Source organism: Echiichthys vipera (genome assembly GCF_963691815.1).
Source record: "Echiichthys vipera genome assembly, chromosome: 5".
In the NCBI taxonomy this organism is placed as follows: Eukaryota; Metazoa; Chordata; class Actinopteri; order Perciformes; family Trachinidae; genus Echiichthys; species Echiichthys vipera.
This window is the reverse complement of record NC_139830.1, coordinates 30,327,801-30,352,575: the sequence shown is the minus strand read 5'-3', so window position 1 is coordinate 30,352,575 and position 24,775 is coordinate 30,327,801. Positions and strand designations below refer to the sequence as shown.

The window sequence follows — 24,775 nt, the reverse complement described above, 5'->3', positions numbered from 1 at the left end:
TTCTGTAGCACCATCATCTGCAATGGCGTTGCCCTGTGAAAACTAAGTTGTTACAGTCAGCGTGAACTCTTTTAACTGTAAACAGGTAAAAGTGTTAGAGACAAAAGGTTAAGGACAAGGGTTTCCTGTAGGAGTGAGAATGCCACAGTTGTTCCCAGAGCGTGAAAGTTAGGGACAATATTAAAGCATATTGTGACTCTGACACTGTATCATCTGTTGCGCCTAGAAAGAAAACCACAGATTAATAAAAATAACTCTGTCACCTTAGCAGACGAGCTATTTGGCAGTTTAGTTCAAAGGCAAACACAGAAAGAGAAGTTAGACGGATTCCTCGCAGGACCATCTATGAAGAAAAACTGAATTATCGTTAGACACTATGTATCAAACAATGCATCCCATGGTTTTGATCCACTGTTAAACATTTCCATCCAAGAATGGTTCTCCATCTTTAGCTGTTGGATCAAAAGCTCAAAAATTAAGACAGTACAGCGCTTCAAGCTGACATTAAACATTAGTGTGACAATGAGTATCATGCAGAACATGCACACTTTGAAAATACAATAGTGTCAGCTGTTAATTTGTTAGTGTTTGTTAATTGACATAAAACTACTGACATACAACTATCATGCAAAAATTAAAAAGAAACAATCAGAGCTCGATCAGGTAGGTCATTTTAAGTCGGTAGAGGCTGTTTGCCTCAGCCGTCACAGTCTAAAAAGTCAGTCATTGTCCAAGTTTCTTTATACAGGGTTTGGGAGATCTCCACAAAAACATAAAATAATCCATAAGTGGCAATAGAATGTAATCTATTTATTTAATTATTTTTTCTTTTAAAAACCCATCCAGTTCCTATGGATGCAGTCAGGACCCACCTATTATCATTATTATTGTTATATCTAATGCTTCAATTTGCAAAAACAAGACGTATGTTTCTGAAAACTTCACCATCACTATGGCATTTTTTTAAACCAGGTTTTCCCAGAAAACTATACCATTAAATTCCAAAAATTGAAATACCATTGAGAGTGAAAGCAAAAAACCCAGAATAATGAGTCAGGATTTACAGTGATGCATCAATATTGCATTTTCTAAAATCAATCCCCAGAAACTCAAACCTGTGACATCTGTGATGCCTCTTCAGGTAAAATGGGAGTTATATTTGAGACATTCCACAATGGCATGTTTGTTTAATAAGAAATAATCAGTGTTGCTTTCAATAACTTGATTTTTTTCTTATGTGAGCTAAAAAATATTTTGTCTGAGCATAGTAACCTTACTTACAAACCTTAACTTTCTGTTTGTCTAATGATCAACTCTCACTGCAAAACCCTAATTTTCCCTATTGACACCAATACTTATTCTTAATAAATATTCCTATATGTATATGCAAGTGTATGTATGTGTTGAACATTAACATCCTGTTCATTCTAAGTTCATCTAACGGTGTCATCTAGTGTGGATGTTTTTATCTTTAATTTCTTATTTGTGGTTTTCAAATGCTCTGACCTTCCTCCGCTGTCTGTATGGCCTGTTCATGGGGGAACCATGAAAAAACCCCAAGCAGAAACACGCAACCAGGACTTCTCTGGATCTTGTCCCAGTCTCCTTCTTTCTCTCCTTCTGCTGTTGTCTTGATGAGGATATCTTTGTCCAGGATTCTGTGCCCCATTCTGCTGGTATAGCGAACCAAATGGCTGGTCAAATGTTGGCCCATCAGAGTTCACACCTCTCCAGTACCTCCTTGCAATCTTTTAGTTCCTCTGGCTGCCATGTCCTGAACACAAGCTCTTCAGTGTTCAATTCAACTGAACATCTGGTGCCGTGGACATCCGTTTCCTTTTCTTCAGGCCAGTGGTCAAAAAAGAAGTTGCTGTTTGGAGAGAGAACTTTTCTGGAGAAGCAATGCTAGCTTTTTCCTTGTTTCAGTCTGTTTTCCTCAGTCACTGGTGTTGTGAAAACTGACACATCAGATGCAGGTTCAGTCTCCCCTCCCCCTCATTGTCAGAGTCCTTCTGGGAATATGCATATGGGCTTGATGGAGGGGCTGCATGGCATGGAGACATTAGGAGGAGGCCCTGTCTTTTATCCCTAATCTCTGCTCCTCATCATTCATTCACTTCTCTTTCTGTTACACATACTTATTTCTTTAATTTCTTGTCTTTCTATAACTGAGTTTGCTTTTCTCCTATCTTTCCCTACTCGCTGTCCCTTTCTCTCTCATCACTTTACCCTCTTCACTACATTTGTACCTAAACATGTGCGTAATAAAAGACGAAAAAAAAAACCTCTTAGTCTAGTAATGCCAAAATGGAAGCTCTCAACCACATTAACCCTTTTATCTGCTATAAATTTAGCAGGATCTGTAAAAATTTTAACTTTCCCATTTTTCTATTGACTCACTGGGATGTGCTTTTACTTTCAATGGGCTTATTGTTCACTCATACAGATTTCACACATGCTGATCTTTCCATACGAATATCGTTAGATCTTATCACACATACACTAACTTTGGATAATCTTTCAGCCAGGTGGTTTGTACGACAACCACCTTTAATATCCAAACTGGATATTTAGACACTGAAATGAGTTACCACAAAGTTTATTTTTCTTACCACATTCATACGCCCATTTTATTGTAGTTGGGAATCCCTACACTCATGCAAATTATATTTGCATTTTAAAAATTTCTACTCCTTTAAAGAATTGATTGATCATTCATTTTCTCCCTAAATGCTTATGTATTTTCCAAAACACTTCTCTGTTCTCGTCAACGGGGGTTAATGCCGGTAATGCGGTTCTAGTAAAGGAAGCTTCTACACAGACTCACGTCTGTGCGCCTTCACTCTCGGGGTTACCCCAGAACGTGCACCACTTTTCCCATTTCAGATAAAAACAGCTACAGAACTATACCGCCCTCTGTTGTCCCACAGAAATGTGTATTCCTCAGAACCTGAGTCTGATGTCAAAGTGGATATACACATGTACCTCCCACACTTCTTTAAACACACATATGAGTCCCAGACTCGACTTATAGCAAAATTGCGATGCAAACACACATATGAGTCCCAGACTCGACTTATAGCAAAATTGCAATGCAAACACACATATAAGTCCCAGACTCGGCTTATAGCAAAATTGCGATGCCTCTACATATGAGGCCCAGACTCGACTTATAGAATTCGGGGTAACCTCAGTTCCCCGGGCCTCTAACCCAGTAACCTCCTAGGTTTTGTCCGTATCCTCGTCAGAATAACGGTGGGGTCAACCACGACCCAGGACCATTCTCAGTTTACCATTCTCAGTTTACCATTCTCAGTTTTGCCATTATCTCAATTTAAATAGTTTACTCACTGTGGCGCAGGCAAGACACAATGTTTTAGAATGCCCAATGTACAGAGTTTCGATTAAACAGGTTCTGCATACCTTTACTAATGTGTTGGATTGTGTCTCACGCTGTTCCCCGTGAAGAAACCTTTTTGGGTCGAATTTACCTTCTCCTCCTTCCGATCCCGGACGAGACCCCAAATTGTTGAGATCAACCTGCAGTTACCTCCCCGGGTCCGTTGATCGGAGGATAGAAGGAGAGATCTTGAGACGATGGCTGGAGATCACACCAATATCTTTATTGGAGCACTTTGCAAAGCGGAGACAAGTTCTGATACAACGCAAACCAGGTCATACATCAGACGAGTCTGTTGTGGTCTAGGGGTAGCGGCTTTATATACCCTTCTGTCGATGGTAACGCCTTAAAGGTAAAAAAGGCTGCAATGGGCGTTAATCTGCCTGGCAACACATTATAACACTAAAAGCTGAGTCAAGGAAATTAGTACATGTCCCTATATGGCTATCTAGAGAGACAGATGTGTCTGTGTTTGCAACACGCGAAATTGTTAGTTAATGAGTATGTGTGTTTGTGCCTAAAATGAGGAAATGAGCATTCCTCTGTTCTTTAGAATCATAAGGAGGTGATGTGTGAGAGAGCACAAGATCTCTATCTTGCACACTCTAAAGATCTGAACTCTCTTTTCTGTGAGGCTCTGTGATGCAAGTTATTATCTGCTCAACCAGCCAGGACTAGTCTCATTTCAGGGGTTTATGTACCATGACCCCACTGTGCACCAACTTCAGTTTAGCCATTTCAAAAGCCACATGACCGAGCAGCTCATTTCTCTATCTTCCACAAAAACATTTTAAATCTATTGGGAGATTTGGGTCCAAGATTTTTCTACGTCAGGTGCTCACTCTACTTCTAGATGGATATAAATTAGCTAGTTAACTTGTCAGATTGTTAGCTAGCAGAGCCAGCCAAATGTAGCTAGATAGTGAGAGCAGGAGTGGTAGAGAAATGATGCTGTGTGTGTGTGCGTGTGTGTGTGTGTGTGCGTGTGTGCAATATGTCACTGTTGTAAATATACTGATTTGTGATACTCGTTACCATAAAATTCATCAGTCTGTGTTTAGGCTAGACTTGAATTAAATATGAAACAAGGGATCTCAATGTATATTCGCACATTGAATACTACACAGAGTTTGCATGTCTTCCCCGTGTCTGCTTGGGTTCTCTCCGGGTTCTCCGGCTTCCTCCCACAGTCCAAAGACATGCAGGTGTTAGGTTAATTGATGATTGATCCTGCCTGTAATAGGGAAAGTTTTCGTTGCCACCGTACTCTACGGGGGAATTGTTGGGTCTATGTTTATCATAAAGTGTGGTCTTTACCTAGTTTGTAAAGTGTCCTGAGATAACTTCTGTTATGATTTGGCACTATAAATAAAATTTAATTGAATTGAATTGACTCTAAATTGCCCCTGTGAATGTGAATGGTTGGAAACGAAACTCCAAACACAAACGTTTGATTGTTGTGGCATGCAAGATGTTTTGGAATCAATTCCCAATGAATTGTCTTCTGATTGTGGCTATCGTGAAAATTTGACGACGCATGTACGCAGTGCTATCTGTCTCCAAAATGTCTCCATTAGACAGACACGTGAGCATATGGATTCTTGCCGTTATAGCATATTCTGAAGAAGTAGCGTAGTGCAGCAAGTATCCAGCAACATATACAGCTTGCAGAAATTCCAATCAAATGCATACAAAAATATAGAGAAAAAAGCTATGGAACTCTGTGATGAAGACTTGCTGTACAAAATCAGAGGAGTTGACCTTTTTGCCAAGAAGGCACAGTTTCATGAATACTGTTGCAAGCAGTACATAGTAAAACGAGCACCTCAGCCTGACACTTCAGCTGCAGCATCTGAAATAGCTTCAAAGAAGGCACTGATCAGTAAAGCTTTTACTCGGGTGCATGACCATATAAAAACTGACATTACTGAAAAGGGAGTGGTTGTTAAACTTGCTCATCTCAAAGCTTTGTATAATGAAACCTTAACAGAATCCAGAGAAGTAGCTGTAGCTGGGATCACAAGCCTTAACCGGTGACAAAAAATGTAGTGCTGCCCTGATCTGAAAGATTGTATCGACTTCTCATCCTGGCCATTCAAAGACACATTAGTATTTTGTAAACCCTAGAATCCATGAAGACTGTGCGTTTAGCTTATGAGCTGGAAATTACTGATTGGAGCACATACGTCAGCAATGATCTTCACCAGAAAATTGTAACAGCTAGCCGATATTGAGTTAAAAATGTAATATCGGGAATTATCGGTATCGGGTTTTTACAACCGATGTTAGTTCTGTAGGCTTCAGCATTTCCGAGTGTACCTGAATGCAACACAGGCCGTTTACAGGCGCGTGCTTGATGACGTATAACAACAACAACACGCTTCACTCGTAGGTTGCTAACCGTGGCTAACAAGCTTCAGCTCTCCCGGTGCAGGAGATGTCCGTGGTTTGGAAGTATTTCCAAGTGTCACCTACTAACAGTATATGTGCGCTTTGCAATGACTGCACGGCGTCTTCCTTTAATACATCAAGTTTGATCACCCACCTCAAGAAGAATCATGCGGAGTTATACGCTACATCTGTGCAGCAAAGTGATTAAAAGAAGCAACAGCCGACACCGAGAAACAAACTTTTTCTATCGTTCAAGATGCCGGATTCACCAAACGTGTGGAGTTCCTCGAGCCCCGTTATGCCATGCCCAGTCGCAAGTATTTCTCAGACCAGTGCTGACCCGAATTGCACAGCATTGTTTACAGTAATTTCTGGTGCTGTATCCATTATATCCAATACAGGTTAGCATGTTGAGCTTGACTGCTAATTTATTGATTGTATTATTTGCCAAGTTACGGCTCAGTCGTTACTCAGTCTGGAAAAAGAAAACTAAGTTTGTTTACTACTCTGGACTGAAGCTATGCATCTTCCTTGTTGTGATGTTGTCTGTAGTGTTGTTTGAGGCAAAATATTCTCTCTAAAAACACAAACAAATAAATGAATAGCACTTTTTTCAATAACTTATTTTGTACAGACTGTGTTTATATTTGAAAAGCCGTGTTGCATTTATGTATGCATCCAGTGGGTCATCACAATAAATTAGGCATAATGTGTTAATTCCATATTAGGTGATATGTGATTTTGTTATCTTAACAATTTTGGTGTAAAAAGACTGCATATATCGGCATCGGGTGATATCGGTATCGGAAATTAAGGGTTGGACAATATCGGAATATCGGATATCGGCAGAAAAGCCAATATCGAGCATCCCTAGTAACAGCCTTTAAAACCTCAGAGCCAATACCTTGGCCTCCGGGTTCTTGTGATCTCCATGATCATAATGAGGAGATTCCTACGGAGGTTTTACAATTCATTTTAAACCTCATTTTTGGAGATAAGAAGCCCTCATAAAAGGAAAAAGGAGGAAAGTTTGGCATTATCCATTTCTCAAGACCTCTGCAGAGCAGTTGCGTCAGGTCAATGGAAAATGAAAAAAACAACAACATATTACTATGTATGAAACTACACCATCTATTCAGATCCAAGAGCATCACCACTTTGATAAATAGGCTTGGTCAATCTGAGTCCTACAAATATTCAATTGAACTTGGAACGGCTCTGGCAAATTCAATTGTCGGAAGTGCTTTCTTAGTCAGCAACTTAGATGTTATCAAGTGGCAGCCTGATGGGGCAGTTTTCCATAGTGACTGGGAAAATTTTGATCTGCTGGTATTCATAAAGCTGCAGGGATCTACATGCAAGATCTTGGTTCCTGTGTGGATGCAGAAGCACTTTCCTCAGCACACACCCAGCCTACACAAGAGTCCTCTGCAGAAATCGACTCCCCTACCCCAGAACAGCCTACTCAAGAGTCTAATACTAACACTCAGACTACACAAAAACAGCGATCATTTAGAAGTCCTGCCACAGAGTTGCCTACTTATTACAAACGGAAACGATCTGAACCCACCAATTTGGTGTCATCTAGTTCCAACCACATATAGCCAATCGAAACCATCAGATACAGATCTAATTTGGGTCTTTGCTTATAGAATCAACTCTAAAGATCAGCACATCCCTGGTTTGTCAGGCTGGGTGTCTCTTACTGGTCAGACTCCAAAATGCCTCACCACAATTGGGTACTATCCCATGATCAATGCTCACATAACTGACTTGGGGACTATTCAAGAATGTCTTAGATTCAACCAAGCTGCATCTTCTGAAGCTGGACAAGAGTACACCATCTAGGTGTTTGCATGAAAGCATATCCTCTAGTATGGAATGAGCCTGAAAAATGCCAAAACCATATCATCTTTATTGGAGCATTCCACTGCTGCGGAGCATACTTCAACAGCATAGGCAGAGGAAGTGGATGGGTAGAAGTGGCTTTAGAAGCTGCATGTGAATGAATTAGGCCAACCATATATTTCTCCCTTTTCCCTGATGATCTGAATAAGAAGCTAAATTGGTCACTAGTAGCTTTATATAAATAAAGTTGCCAAGAAGGTTGCAAGTAGCGAGATAGTGCCCACCTGTGAGTGCTTTGGGACGGAGAAGGGGCTCACAGCAGCACCCTCTGCTTGTTGAGGACACTAACTGCAGAGTGATTGGTGCATCAGAGTCCAAAACAGCACAAAAGTCTCCACTAACACCAGAAACAGTGGACACATTTCTCTCTAGGATGGAGGAGGATTTGAAAGGTCTCTGGTGTACACAACAGCATCTCTTCCTCTCTTCTTCTTCGTGTTGGTGTATTTCTGTGGCAGTTACAGCTCCACATCCAGGCCTGACATGTGTATTACTGCGTTTTTAGCCAGTTTCACTGGTTTTGTGTGGACGCAGATATTTCTTGAGCCGAGTTCGTGTGGACGGGAAAACTTTTTAAGACTTTTATGAAAAAAAAAGAAGGTTGTTTTTGATCGTGTGGATGTACTCTTAATGTAACGTTAAATAACTTTGGAAACTCAGACACACAAACAATACGTTTTCCTCCACCTTTCTAGCCGGCTTGATGTCGCTCTCTGGTTGCCTAGGAAACGTAAACGTCGCACTCAAAGCTTCTATCTCATTGATTACGCTTTTGAAAGGTCAGCAGAAACTAGGTCAGAATTCAACTAATTTGAACTTTGAGCGCAGAGGCAGAGAGGCAAATCTGAGCAGTGCACGCTGCTACCTTGGGCGCTGCCACCTCCTCCATAGGGAATGAATGGAACATCCGGCGCAAAACGTTTTTACTGCGTATCATAAGGGCCTTAAGGTGAGAAAGTCCCCCCCGGAGCTAAGTGAGATTTTGAGCACAGAAAAATACATTTTGCAAGCACATATTCTCAGTCGAGCAAGCAAAAAAATATTCTTTGCTTAATAAATGTACTTGCATGTTTACTCTTATGCAGTTTAAAGAACTGTGCTGCGGACCGCTGCATGCGCGTTCTCAATCTCTCCCTTTGCCTTTATGCTCTCTCAGCTGGGCACAGCGTTACAAATGTGCCACAATTCTAACCAATCAGAGACCTAGAAAAGCTCATTTCAGATTGGCTGTTTTGTCTCCAATCAGCTCGCTAGTAGAAGTATTACAGCGTACATTCCGGAAGCATTCAGAAACATCAACAGATCACAGTGAAGCGCAGTGCAGTTGTTTGACTAAAGCTGGATTATTATTTTCTATTATTTAATATTGTAACCGTGGGTTATAGTCGCCTATACTTGGGTAGTATAAGAAATAAAAGATACGGAAACTCCATTCACTGAACGGGACCATGCACTTTATTTCTTCAGTCAAACACACACATCGCCAACACTTCCAATATGTCCCTTTTAAAGTAAAAGAACTCAAGAGAGAACTGGGATACATCGTAAATATGGTGTATTATAGCGCTGTTGTGTCACTTGGATTAACGTCAAATCTCCATGTATCTTGAGACATCAGCTGTTGTGGGATGTTAGTTAACTCCCCCCTCTCTCTTGTCTAGCAGTCCTGGCCTACATAACTGGACGCTGTCGTTTGAACAGCAACATAAAAATGTCCCATCACAGCCACATTTAACTAGTATGTATTGCTTTGGTTATATGAACCTTTTGTCAAAGTTTGTTTGTACGTTAGTTAGCTTGCAAACTATCTTGTATGTTGCCAATGCTTGCTAATTCATGTCAAAAACAGTAGCTAACAGGTGAACCAGTACCTTGAAGCTAAGAATATTGAAACGATGAAAGGGCCAGCCCCGAGTCCAGATCTAAACCCCATAGAGAATCTCTGGAAAATCCGTGGCAACAAAGTAATGTCTAAGAAACCCACTGCAGTTACTGAACTGTGGAAGAGAATGAAGAAGAATGGGCCAAGATCAAACCAGAGCAGTGTGAGGGACTAGTTATTAAACTAGTGCTGAAATCATTCGAGAATTATCATTCAAAATTATAATCACTTATCGTGTAGCACAGATTCTGTGTATGAAAAACCATTACACTTTACTTACAACCAACAAACCGATCAAACCAATGGTCGAAATATGATCAAGCAGCTTGTTCTTTGCTTTTCTTGCAATTTCATCGCCTCTATCGTGTGCACTGTGATCACGGCTTTATAGATGCATCAGTTTGTACTTCACTTTACTAAACACATACTATGATAACTTATGATACTGCATGGACTAATATGGCACACTATAAGTGTTTACTACAGCTGATTGTTGATATGAGTATAGGTGAGTATAGGTAGTCATAATGTATTATAATGAGTCATCCTCCAGTTTATAACCATTTAAGAGCTTCCAGAAGTTATAAATCATTTTAAATCACATCTGTTTTGTGACTGTAGATATTTTGCATCAGAAAATATTATTTGTTTGAGTGAAGCATTATGGAAACATTATAATTCATTATGAATGCACTCATAATGCACTATAGTTGTGGTCTTCATACAACCCCAATTCACATGAAGTGATATTGTGTAAAATTCAAATATATACAGAATACAATGATTTGCAAATCCTTTTCAGCCTATATTCAACTGCATGCGCGCAGATGGCACTAGGGACAGAGGGGATTCATTCCTCAGATTCATAGCTACCCCCCACTATCCCTACATAAGGCAACAAACATCACCGGTAAAATTAAATTAAATGAGTTATGATTAATGTTCCGTCAGTTAGACTAATTTACATTGCAGCGCGCATTGAAAGCCCGGCGTTTGTGTGCTACGACTAACGTTCCAATTGTGCACGAAAGTCGGAATTTCCGAGCTCCAAGTCAGAATTTTAAACAGAACCCTCAGTGCTCATGAAGTCGGATCTCCAATTTGGAAAGTCGGATTAATCTCAGTGGCAAGGCATACCGGGTGATTTCAATTAAATGAAGAAACAAAAACAATCAACCATGACTCAAAAAAGTCTCAATAGCATTGCTGTGTGCCATATTCACCATGATGAATGAGTTAATATTTGAAAAAAAAACAACAATAAAGTTTATCAGTTTGATCATCAAATATTTTCTTTGTAGTGTATTCAATTGAACATAGGTTGAAAGGTTTTACACGTCACAACTTCATGTGAATTGAGAGCATATTTGTGGATATTATGCATGTTTGTTTTAGAAAATGTATTTTTTAGCATGGCGCACAGGAGATTTGAACAGTTACCTGACAACCAAAAATAAAAAAAAAAAACACAAGAAAGTTCAAAATATTTTATTAATATTTTAATCCCAATGGCAACCATTTTTACAGTGGAAAACTTCATCATATACTAAATTCACAGTAGTAAATACAGCATATATTGATTCTGTTTTCATTTTCTTTCTTACATTAAAGGACCACTAAGTGACTGGTTAGGCAAAATAAAGGACAGTTGATCAAGGTTAAAAGTATCTTACAGGTTGGGAATATGCATATATTATTAAACAGGTGGTGCTCCATCTGGGTTAAAGAATAAAAAATGACATACATTTGAAAGTTTTAGCAGGTTTTTTCCCACCTTTTTTTAAACCCTAGATTCTGTAATTTTATATTGTGGAGATATAAGACTTGTACAACAACCTGCAGAATAGACTTTATGGTGTATGTCTCATAGATAGCAGGCTGTACTGCAAGTCATGGTTTAAGTGCAGCTATTTAATTAGGGTAGAGTCTGTTATGCTTCGGTTGATCGAAGAGCAAACAAACAATCTTGTCACTTGTAGTAACACCACCACACAAATGACCACAGTCCAGGTTGAGGACATAGCATGCTAATCCTGACAACAATTAAGGGCCAGGGGCTAGCTGTCACTCAAGAGAACACACCCCTAATTATTCATCAACTTTAACCGCCAATAAAATAAGAATTAGCCTGGTCCAAAAAAATACCCCCCCCCCCCCAGTGTTGTCATGGCCAGACCTTAAACAGGTTTAATGATGCTGTGAAAACGGCCTGTTTAACATGGAGTCAATGAGAAACTGCTCTATTGCGCAAACTGCTCCTAGTGGACACTCAGAGAACTGCAGTTTTTGGCACTTCCTTTTTGGATCAACCAGGAAGTCGCTGTGGTGGGGGCTTGGTTTGGTTATGCAAGATTAATATTCAGATAACATACCTGTAAAGTAACTTCACTGTGACAAATTATTTCAGAATCCTTGACCACATTAGAAAATACATTCAGAAGTTCATCTCTGTCGACCCACTTGGCCAAGACCTGGCCTGATATTTCACAAAATTCCATTGAAATCAGTTATTCTGATTTTGATATATCCTACTAACAAGAAAATAAACACACCTTGAAACAATTTCCAAATATGAGACGACCGCTCTAGCTCCTGAACCATATACGCATTAAACACAGACCTGATTCTCTCTGCAGGTGAGGTAAATATTTGAGATTGTATGGTATGTCCTTGAATTGCATCTGTCACTCTTAATCACACTGTACTCTTTCAAGCCTTGTAGGATTATTGTTGAAGTGTGTGAGAGGATTATGTTTGTAGGTACAGTCAAAAGTAAGTGAAGAATAATCTTTGAAGAATATCCATTGGAAAGTCCCTTAGTGCTCCTTTAAAAACAATACAATATATTTTCTTTTTCTTTAAGTTATTGCATTAACAGCATATTTAATGTCAGTTGCTATCCTTTTAGCATCATCATCATCATAATTATTTCATCATCATCATCATCAGCATCATCATCAGAAGCAGCAGCCATTTTCCCCATTTATCATTCTTCCCAAGCCATAATAGGCAAAATCCAAAGCAAAAGCAGAATAAAGGACAGTTCAGACATAGTAGATCAATAAAAAAAAAACACATGCACATTCTTTACCAACATGGAAAACAGCATGATCGGCCTTGAGCCCAACCAGCTGTTTCCCTTGGTTTTTACTAAGATACACTGGATTAAAACAGTAGTACAGTTATTCACAAGTATTGAGTAAGCTTCTTTTGCTGTCATGTTCTCAGGTAGTGGTACAAAGTATGAAATGCATAGAGAATGGTGATTCTCATCATTACTAAGATTACGACATTACTAAGATTTAAACCTGTAAACTGCATAAGTACACTGTTACCCGGGCTTCATAGATAGTTGTGCTTTTATATACCTTCAGGGGTTTTCTTTTATGACAATTGTAGGGTTAAATACCTAAATGTTCAATAAACAGACAAATCAGAATGTTATAGTACTGCATTTGTCAGGATTAAAGGTGTGTTCACACTGAATTCTGAAGCTGATATTTGTCTTGCATTATTTGCACAAATGTGACAACTGGAAAGGTTTTGCATGTTGTGTTTATTTGCCCCAAAAGTTGACTGTACAGATGCTAACTACTATAAGACAGGTGGCTAAAATCATGTTAACATCGGGTATATTTATACATTAAATGTTTATACTTGCAATGTGGTGTGGTATCACGGCAATCTTTCCATTCCTTTGACAGGCACAATTAGTGACTGACATACACGTTCGTCACATCTGGTCATGTGACCTCTTACATGTATCTGTTCAAGTTTATAGCTGAGGAACCCGTCTGTTACATGATGTTTTGCTGTGGACAGTCCATTCCAGGATCACCACTGAGGGCTGATAAACCTTAGTGTAGGAATATAATATTATGAATAAAAAATAAGTTTTTAATGTAGGAATACTTTCACTATTTACTGATTTTCTAAGAACTTTATAGAATCTACGTTGTGCCTGAATTTCATGGTTTCACATGCTCTTTAGCATTATTTTGTCAAATGTGTGGAAGTTATGGTAGTAATAGTTAACCTGACTCCACCAGATGATTGATTCGTATTTGCTCAGCATATCCATCTGGGAACTCTTTCTTTTCAACTCATCTTTTAGGAAGGGATGAAAATACTGGTTGCTGATTGGATAAACCGTCTATCGGGCCAAATCTACAAATCAGATCAATGAAGCATATGACGCTCTAACAGCAAGCTCAGAAAGTAAACACCATGTCGGTAAAGGATATTGGCCGTTTGTGTAATGCAAATTGACAGATAAAAGGCACAATTTCAGGTGCCCAGTCCATATTCCAACAAAAGGATCCAAGAGAAAAGCATTAGTGAGCAGCTAACAAAAATAGATCAGGTCGGATTTGCATGCGTTACGTCACACTCAAACGGCCTCAAAACCAACGCAGATTGGACATTCGCTTGGCAAACTTCTTCAAATTTTCTCCGTTGAAAGTTACCAGACTGACCTGCGAGTAAAATACAATGGAGCTTGTAAGATCAGGATGGTCTCACAAGGCTGAGTAATAGTAGTTTGAATAGAAAAAAAAGTACTTCAGGGAGTGAAATATAACAAAAGGCAAGTCTCCATTTAAATCAAATGGTTGCTCCCAGTTACGAATGTATCAAGACATTGAAAATGAATGTGTCAACACAAAATTAAGGCTACATTGTGGCCACCTGGCTTGTGATACATCCAACGTGTGTCTGTTTATGTCCAGCCACATCTTTGCTTTGACTTTCCATATAGATGTGCCAGGCCTTTAAGTTGGCTTCCTGCTTAGTGTGAACACACCTTTTAATGTTTTCTCATCAACAGGTTCGTATGATGTCTAATAAAAAGTTATGCACAAAAATTTGTATGACAGCTTATGAAAGGAGAACCGGAAGTGGACCGCGACGGATTTAAGTTTAGGAAGCAAAAAATATTGGTTAGGTTTAGGCACCAAGACTACTGTTACATGACCTGTTAAGTTTAGGCAACAAAAGCTGATGGTTAAAATATGCATAAAAATTACTTGGTTATGATTAGAAAAAATGTTGTGGTTTGGTTTTGTACTTCCAGGACACAAGCACCGGTCCCCAGGGTGAAAGTCCTGTGTTTTGGGACCCATCCACCACTCTGACCTACCTCCTGAAGTGGATATTTGCGGTCTTATAGTGATAGTGTTAGAGTGCATTGATTTTTACAGTTATAAAGAAGTGGAATACACACAAATGACTGTGCATTACTTTTCATAGTTAAAATTGTAAAACAGTGAATGAGAACAACCTGCACCTGGACACTATCCTATCAGCCAATGAATGACATTGGTAAAACAACCTAATAATCATGTACCTGTAACCCCACCATAGCCTTCTGTCAGTATGTTGTTTTTTTTTGGCAAAATCTTCATTCTGATGATCAATAAATTAGGCACCTTTTACACACCATGGACATGGCCATTAGAAATTTGAGGCATCCTCCAGTAACAAAATGAAAGACATCTATTGGGGACTTATCATGCTGTAGTGCATTAACCCATTGTTATCATAAAAAAGAGGAAATAGTTGAATCATTTTTCAAGAAAAGAAATGTAGCTACAATAGTTACTGTTATGCAGTATACCTTTGAAAACATTTGGTGCACCAAAACACACAGTGGCTCAATATCTATACAGTACAGAAATCCAGAAGACTGAAGAAGCCACTGTGTGGACTTTCAGACAACCATAATGGACTTCACAATGTAAAACACCTAAATTACTAATTAATATCTTGGTACCTCAACTTTCAAATACATATTGGCCACAGTAGAGGAGGCAGGCAGCCTGAGGTGTACAAAACATGATACATAATACGTTACAATACATGGTTAGGGCTCATCAATTTTGGTTTTCTCATTTAAAAAAAGCATGGAAGTAATTATTAAATATTTAGAATACTAAAAACCAGGAGAAATTCTGATGACCAAAGCAATTATGCAAAAAGCTGTGTGAAAATTGTCAGGAATAAAAGAGGCCCCTTGAGGCTGCAATGTTCATTTCATCCTATAATTTATGACAGTGTTGGAGAAAAGTACATGTAGTCATTTTGAGGAAGTCTTTGTAGTAACTCAGGAACTGAAGACGGTCTAGTTCCTGTCCCCAGTAAGGGTCCTGCTTTAGAAGTAGTACCTGCCAACAAGCCAGGAACTTTCTGGGTGGAGTTTGCATCAGTGAACATAGTTAACGCTGTTTAGTCAGACATAAGCCTCAGGCTGCTACAACTTGTATACAGCATTGTTCACATAATAGGGAAGCTGGTATTAATATTAGGATGAGTTGTGGACATTTCTTAAAATGTCTTGATGTAAAAAAAAGTTATATGTAGTTTGATAACACTAAACGCAACTTAATTTGCTATATAAGTCAAAGTAGTTATATTCTAAAACTGAAAAAAATAACCAAGATTCCCAGAAGATTGTCTCCTCTTTGGAGTTTCCAGTGTCTTATTGGTTCTGCAGGTCTCTTTTGCATTCCTATGTTACCATTTAATCCAAACCACCAGAGTCACGCAACAGCAACCTACCAAAAACAGCACAACTGTGTTCCTGTGTTGTGTGAAAACAGTGACAAAAGCACTTGGTGTTCTTTTGTTAATCTGCAGGCTGATACTTAGTTCACAAGTTTGATTTCTAGGGTTCCTTTGTTCCTGAACTACTTGAGTGAAATGAGGTAATACAGACAGTTATACTATTCTTTGAGTCTTAACAGTAATGCAGCTAAAAAATGTTTGTCCTGAAAAAGGTGCAAGAGAAAAGGGCAGAGTGTTCCTGTCCTATTGCCAGAAGAGCATTTGTGTTGCTTTCTGCTACACCGCAGATATATTGACCACCTCGACCACTCGGCTGAGTCCTCCTTTTCCCCATTGCTCCTCATGTTGGTACGCTGGTCACCAAAGTCAAGGCCTCCACCTGTTCTCCGGATCCAATGCCCTCAGCCATGTCAAAGCCTGCCTATCTACCTTGTACATCATCATGCACAAGGTAGGTAGGCAGCTTCCAGCTTCAGAATGGCCGCCCTTGTCCTTAAAAGGCCAGATCTGGACATGGATTACCAAACCAACTACCGGCTCATCTCTAAGCTGCCTTTTCTCAGTGAAATTAAGTGTCAAGTGTCATTAGCGTTTCTCATTTGGTGTCTATACAAATCTATGTCAGACTTCATGTGGCAGTTATTCTAAAAATATTATAATCTGACACTGTGGGACAAAGCATTTCAGGCAGACAATTCCAATGCTTATTTTCATTGTATTTTCTGCAGCATACTATCGGTAATTTGAGTTATATCTACATTTTTCTGTCCACTTTGCAGAAAATGATTCCAAAGTGTACTTGCTATAATCTGTAGTAATTTACGGTAAACTAGGATGAGCAATGTTTTAAGCATCATAATGTAAAATCTATTTCAAATCACTTAATTTCAAAATCAATTATTCAAATGAATTTGAGTCTATTTAATGTTTTTGTCTTCTTCAGATAAAATCAGTACAAACTGAAATTGATGAGCCTTGGCACTCTAAAATAAAGGACGACACATCTATAATATTTTAATCTCAGTCAAACTCACGGTTGGTCACTCGCGTCTGTATTTCCAGAGTTCAGTACTTTGGTTCAGTAGAGATTAAAGTCTGGTAAATGGCACTGCACAAGTGAACACAAAAGGGGAGGGACGAAGACATGGAAGAGAGAAAAACTGTGTCACTCAGTTTCTCCTTTAACTTGCTCGTTGTTATTGAGTCCTGGCGAGGGTTTACTCTTCATGCCCTCAGTTCCCCCCCGGGAAGTCTCCTGGAAGAAAAGGTGTGGCATCCACACAGACATGACGATCCGCTTGTACTCCCTGCGGAAGTTCTGGTTCAGCAGACCATAGATGATGGCATTAAGGCAACTGTTGAAGTAAGCCATGAAGTAGCTGACCACAAAGAGCCACTCTGGGATGTTAGGTGCCACTGTTTTAGGGTTGATAGCAACAGCAAGCCCAATGAAGTTGAGTGGTGCCCAACAAATGGCAAACAGCACGAACACCACAAACATAGTAATAAAGTTCCTCAAGTCACTGGGCTTGATGCGAGGGCGGACCTCTGACTTTACCTTTCGCCTCACCTGGATGACCAGGATCCAAATACGCAGGTAGCAGAAGGTGACCACAGCAATGGGCACAAAGAAATGAATGACCACCACTGTTATGGTGTAGGACGTGCTGACTGTCTGAGCAAATGTGCATGAGTAGACGCGTGGGTCATACTGCAGCGAGCCGACAAAAAAGTTGGGCACGATGGCTATGACTGTCAGCAGCCAGATGAGTGCAACCAGCAGCAGTGTGTTGCGGAAACTGTACAGCTTGTCGTAGCTGAAGCTGTGGCAGATGTAACAGTAGCGGTTTATGGCAATGCCTGTTATGTTGAAGATGGAGCCAATGACGCTCAGGCCCATCAGGAAGCCACTCACCTGAGACAGAGAGAGAAAGAAAGGGAGAGGACAACTCAACGTTTAAATAAAAACACCACAGAATAATGACTAAAGTCAGGGGTGGGCTATTCCAGTCCTGGAGGGCCATTGCCCTGCATGTTTTAGGTTTCTCTCTGCGCCAGTACACCTGATTCGAATGATGTGCTCGTTATAAAGTAGCTGAAGCTTGCCACAGTTTTGATCATTCTTAGACTTAAGTGTGTTAGAGCAGAGATAAACCTAAAACATGCAGGACAGAAGCTCTCCAGGAGCAGGATTGGTCACCCCTGACTTAAGTTGTTTATTGTACTAATTAAAGGTTGAATATATAGAATGAGCAAAACACCGCCATTTAGCGTCTCCTTAAATCTAGAGAAAACTAAATACATGCTATATGGGGAAAAAGGCTGCAACAAGAATATTATCAATCAAGTTAATGCAGTGAATAGTGAAAGGGTGAGTAGTGCTGTGAGAACAAGGTGCTGGGAGTGATTGTCAATGACATGTTCAGTTGGAAGACATTTAAAAAGTAAGCTGTCCAGGAGTTTGTCCATACTTTGGAAGGCACAAAAACTACTAAATCAGAAAGCACTTCATGTGCTGTATTGCACACTAGTCTCTCCACACCTACATTTCTGTGCAGAGGTGTGGGGCCACACTTATAAAGGCAACACACACCCCCTGCTAATACTACAAAAAAGAGCTTTGAGAATTCTACATCATGCCAATTATAGTGCACATTCAAATCAATTAGTTAGCAAATCAAAATTACTCAAATGATGTGATTTAATTCACTATCGCTCAGTACAGATGATGTACAGGGCTGCCAACAAAAGCCTCCCTCACAACCTGCAAATACTATTCCTAAACAGAGAGGAGGGACTCAATCTGGGATGGAACATGATTTTCAGGCAGAGAAAGGTACAAACTACATTAAAATCTTTTACCATGTGGGCCATGGGGGTCAGACAGGGGAATGATCTAGAGGGGGAGGTCAAAAAAATCAGTGGCTTCAAAAAGAAGTATGTGAATATGACTATTAACCGTTACAGAATGGCTCAGGATGAGGGTTGATAAAGGTCAAAGGCAGGAGTCACTTTGTTGAGACGGGATGGGAGAAAAAACAAAAACCACTTGTACCCAAACAATAGCAGACACACCTGTATTCTCTTTGACTGTCTAGAGCTAGACTGCAGCTCTGATTACTACCTGCTGTTAAAACATGTAATGTCATAAGAAAAATAGTATGATTAAGATAATGGCCCTCATTTATCAAACGAACGTACGGCAGAAAAACGTGCGTACGACCATTTCCACGCAAACTTCCGCATTTATCAATTTGGACGTGAGTGGGATCTACGATCAAATCTCACGTCAGGTCTGAGATCATGTACACACGAGCCTGTGGATTTGCGGTGCAGCACAGCAAAATCTGACTGAAAATAATTAACAAACCTCAGCTGTCATTAAGCATAAACAGTCACATATTAAGAACAGATCAAAACGGATTCTTAAAACGAATTAAAAAAATAAAAATTGTGGTTGGAGCAATTGATTGTACTCATGTGCGTCTGAAGGCACCATCCATGAATGATTACGCATTCATCAATCGCAAAAACTACCACTCGATAAATGTACAGGTGATTTGTGATGCCAAGCTATCGCTTGTAAACTAGGTGGCCAGGACACACACACGATTCTTTTATATTTCAAAACAGCTCGGCTCCATCCCCCGCGACCTCGACAGGGACAAGCGGTTGAAGATGAATGAATGAATGTGTTGGCGCGCGGCTGCAGGAAGGCACACTGCAGACCCAAAGTCATCTCCTCGGTAAGTTGCCACCCTCGATAAATTGCATTAAATCAAACAAGGTATCAGATGATTAACATTTTGGTATGGTTCTTCTAGGTGACAAAGGCTTATTCTTTTCCATACAGAGTTTTTATGGGCCCCTTTTATTCCACTCTTAAGACTGCCAAAAAGCACATATTTTGCTCCATCTTGGATGTCAGGATGCAGATCTCTGTCGGAAAAGTTTCTTTTCTTCCCAGAGTTTCTTCTCTCCATGTTTGACCTCAGTGGGCGAGGCCTCCGAACCAGGAATATTTAAGGGCGTAACATGTTAATGACGATCGAATCAGCCGCTGCATTTATCAAGGCCCGCTTATTTGTACGCTGAGATTGGTCAGATACGAATGTTTCATAAATCACAGGTGTCCTATCGTACAACCAATTCTGCGCTCAGATATGCGCCCGTTTTCACGGAAGATTGATAAATGAGGGCATATGAATTCTGTGGTAACGGGGGCAGGACTAGATAAGCTTTTGCTTCTCCTGCTTACCCTTCTGGACATGTGAATTTATGATTTAAACTAAGATAATGTGTGATGATGATTGATCCAACTGACATGCCCGAAATAAACAAACAAATAAATAAATCGCAGTCGCAACAACAAAAAATAATTCCAGCAGTCGGGTTGCCAGGTTGGTAAGATCCCGGCCTACAGGAGACCGGAGTCTGTTTGAGCCCGTTTGAACCCATCCCCTCCAGCAAATCACACCATAAAAACAAGGATTAGAGCAGTTTGACTGAAAGTTAGCGTTAGTATAAGTAAAGATGAAAGTGATGTTAGTGTTCAAGGAGAAACGTAGCCATTTGGGCGTGCGTCATGTTTTCCAACATGATTTACTGTGTACAGTATGTGTCTGTGATGGAGAAATACTTAAAAATTAACCAAATGACCAATTCCAATCTTAAAAAATACATTCAAACATTATTACCCTGTCCAACAGACATTGAAATTGCTCCTTGTCTCTTCTCCCTCTGTATGAAAGGTATCCTGGAGTTTTTGTGGCTCAGGTAATCCATGTTTTTCCCAGTAAAGTTTTTCTGGGTATTTTCTGTATCTGAATTGAGTGCAGGGGGTGTGATCTGTACAGATTGTACTTTGAGGCAAACTAGTGATTTATTGACTTGGACTGTATCGATAAAGTTGACTTGACTAGATGTGAACTGCAGGAATAAGATCAAGGTTGTTCGAAAAAGATCCATTAAAACCAAGTCAGCAGTAGCTATAAAGTCTTGCTCACCTTGCACTGGGTGTCACCCAGCGACCAGCCATCATGGAAGATGGCGTACAGCACCAGAGGGTAGGGGTAGAATGCAACCACCAAGTCAGCGAAGGCCAGGCTCACCAAAAAAACATTTCCTGTAAAGGACACAAGGAAAGGAAACAGAGTCGTGTGAAGCTGTGATTGAAACTGACACTGTAACAACCTTGAGTGTAGCAGCAGGTCCATGTATATGCATGGTCACACCTTACCCATGGCAGGCTTCCCAACTGTGTCAACCAATCAATCACACTGACACGGGCAGATACGTGCAAATAAAACACTCAGCTCATAACTGTGTAGTGTATAAACAAGTGCTATCAGAGTGTCAAACTTCATTACAGTTTCCTACTTCTGTCACCCAAGTTCCCTGGATTAGGTGGACAAACTATCAGGCACATGATTTGATCTAAAGCACAATAGTAATTGTATAATGGGATCCAGTCTAAGCTGGTCTAAACCTTGATTCCCTAGTGTTGCAGCTATTTTTGAGTATCTCAGGATCTCCTGCAATCTATCACACCGACTGACCCCAATTGGGTGGCACTGTTCCAGCTTTCAGTGCTACAGCAGCACACTGCTGCCACCATGACAAAAACAAGATTTGCTCAGTTTCTAAAAGATCCTTTTAATGTTGTTGCTCAGTGGCCAGCAGATCAGACTGCAGTTGTAGAGAGCTTCCAGGAGTGGATGTGTTAATGTGATCAGGACATACCTGAAAAAGTGAAACTCCCCTCTGAATAAATAAAGGTAAGAAAAGAGATGATGGTTTACAGGTACATGTAATGAAGTTGTGGTACTGGTGCTATAAATAGCTGATGGTACCAACCTCCAAATAAAAAAACAAAACATCAAGCGGCGGCGAAGTATGGCCATTGGCGAGCTGGCAAACAATATCTATGAACTCCTGAGGCAGCCGCTCCGAGCTCGGCTCGCACCAGAACAAACTAAGTTGGAGATAGTTCGAGCAGCAAAGTGCGGCCATACATACCAACAGCCAATCAGTAACAGAGTCCTGTGAATCCTGTGACATGTTGACCTGTTTACAAAGCATTTAGTTCCCTTGATAATGCATCAACACACCTCCCTGACACAGAACGTTTTTATTATTGCAGCAAGTGGCACATTGCCACTACTTGGTGTGTTTTCTGCATAACAGGACCGAAACAACATACATAGTGACATATTCAAGATGGTCTCCTCCCAGAGCTGAACCTGTTCTCAATCCAACAGCAATTACAAATGACATTCTCCCAGAACACAAAACACTGTCCCTCATCTGTTCTCATGTGTCAGGGAAGTTACTGGCTCAACAGCCTGATTCAAATTGAAGGTATTGGCAGGAGTTTGAGTTCAAGACTTCAGAAAAAAAACTTATTTAACAAAGACAGACAGGATCAAGCAGTTTTGGAGGGATCTAAAGGCCACCTGGCCAAAAATTTTTTTTTCAGACATAGATATTTCACACACGTACCAATAATGTTCAACATTGACTCCCCTTTGCTTTACCAGCTACCTCAGTCAAACTCTGCTGGTTCATAACCAATGCATGAGAGCATGCAGGGGATTTCTGCTTTGAGAAGTGGGTGGGAAGGCTTCTTCTTCTGCTTGATTCAGTCTCATTAAAATCCTCATTACAATCAGTGGTAAGGCAGCCTGTGCTACAGCGCTGCTGTCTCAATTGTGACATTTCCCTCACCCTTCAGATGACCCTTCCAACACAACATGGCAGGCAGACCTGAGAGACCTTGCTGACAAAGCCACCAAGGTAACTATGCAGAATCAGCACAGGAAGTGCAACTCAACCACCTCATATTAAAGGAAATCAATGCAACAGAGAAGAAGAGAATTTGACAGACATGAGATCAGGCCCTGTATTTATCAAACATCTCAGAGTACGACATCAGTTCTAAGCGGCCCAAACTTTTCATTTCTTTAGTAGGCAAACCGAGGCAGTGAGCAAAATTATAGAACACATTCAGATCCCTCCCAGTTATTGGTGTTAAGGCCTAAAAAAAAAAGTTTGGTTCCTGTTGGTTGTCAGTTGAGGTCATGGGTAGGTAGGAATTTAAACGAGAGGTAGGAAATGTATGTTTATTTTTTATTTTCCTGTACGGCAGCGATGGGTACTCTTTACTCTTTTTTGTGGACTTTTTTCTACTCCTAAAAACCATTTCTGGACCGTATTGAAGACATTTCAAGCAATATTAAAATGTATCCAACCAAACCGTAGATCTCCACTGTCAGAACGTCAGCAGCAATGGCTGCCAGACCTTTTGAAGGTCAGGGGCGAAAAGGAAATAAAAGGGCACATATAGCGCGTCCTCACCACTGAAGAGGGCACTTAAGCACACATTTTGGCTTCCAAGACTGCACTTTAGCACACGTTTTGGCTCCAAGAGGGCACTTCAGCACACATTTTTGCTCCTAGAGGGCACTTAAGCACACGTTTTGTCTCACAGAGCGCACTTAAGCAAACAATGAAGACAATACATGTGTCCATCTTTCTCCCACGAGCATATAACATTAAAAAGCATTCCTGTACATCCAGTCGTCTGCACGCAGATCCAACATGAAGCTGTTGTTTTCAATTACTTATTTTTGTATTGATTTTTTTCATTTTTATTTCTTCCCCAAGCTCATACAATAATTTGGGTCGCAGATAAATTGACAGGGTTGGTCGGAAACTGGAACCGAACAAAAACATTTTTTCGGTGACAATTGACTTCAATGTTGGACACACCCTATTTATCTGGCAGGTGATACAGGTGATTTGTGATGCCAAGCTATCGCTTTTAAACTTGGTGGCCAGGTGGCCACACAAGCTCGGCTCCAGCCCCCTGGGACCCCGACAGGGACAAGCAGTTGAAGATGAATAAATTAATGAATGTGATGGCGCGCGGCTGCAGGAAAGCACACTACAGAGCCAAAGTCATCTCCTCGGTAAGTGGCTACCCTCGATAAATTGCATTAAATCAAACAAGGTATCAGATGATCAACATTTTGGTATGGTTCTTCTAGGTGACAACGGTTATCCTCTAGCGGAATACCTAATAACCCTGGCTCTGTAGCTGGCAAAACCCGCTACAGAGCAGGAGCGCAGGTTCAGCAGTGCGCACACATGCACACGGGTCACAGTGGAGCGCTGCTTCGGGTTGGCTGCCTCCGTTATTCTATCCATACAGCGTTTTCATGGACCCCTTTTATTCCACTCTTAAGACTGCCAAAAAGCACATCTTTATTTTGCTCCATCTCGGAGTTCAGGATGCCAATCTCTGTGTCGGAAAAGTTTCTTTTCGTACCAGCGTTTCTCCTCTCCATGTTTGACCTCAGTGGGCGAGGCCTCCAAACCAGGAATATTTAAGGGCGTTTCATGTTAATGAAAGAGGTGGGCTTTAGCGGAGCCGTTTGCACATGTACGAGCACGAGCGTGCGCACGTGCACGCGCACGCGCACGCGCACAAGCCCTATGGCAGTAGCGTTATGTCCGCCTGTTCTGACATGTAAATAGAAGGACGGACCATGCGCGGACATTTAACTACAACAACAATGGTGGTGAAAGGTTCACGTTGGTGTGGTGCGGAGGTGGAGTGTTTACTGCAGATT

The 24,775-nt window shown here is 40.5% G+C and overlaps 1 protein-coding gene across 1 annotated transcript in view; it reads right to left on the bottom strand.

The window, feature by feature from the left end:
* Nucleotides 1-17,307: 17,307 nt before the first annotated feature.
* Nucleotides 17,308-24,775, bottom strand: part of mtnr1ba (melatonin receptor type 1Ba) — a gene marked incomplete at both ends in the record, with an annotated part of 78,626 nt that continues 71,158 nt past the window's right edge. Inside the window, 2 exons of the mRNA XM_083913345.1 lie at nt 17,308-18,057; nt 21,149-21,267. Of these exons, the coding sequence (XP_083769471.1) occupies nt 17,308-18,057; nt 21,149-21,267 (869 nt within the window). The remainder of the gene's footprint in view (nt 18,058-21,148; nt 21,268-24,775) is intronic.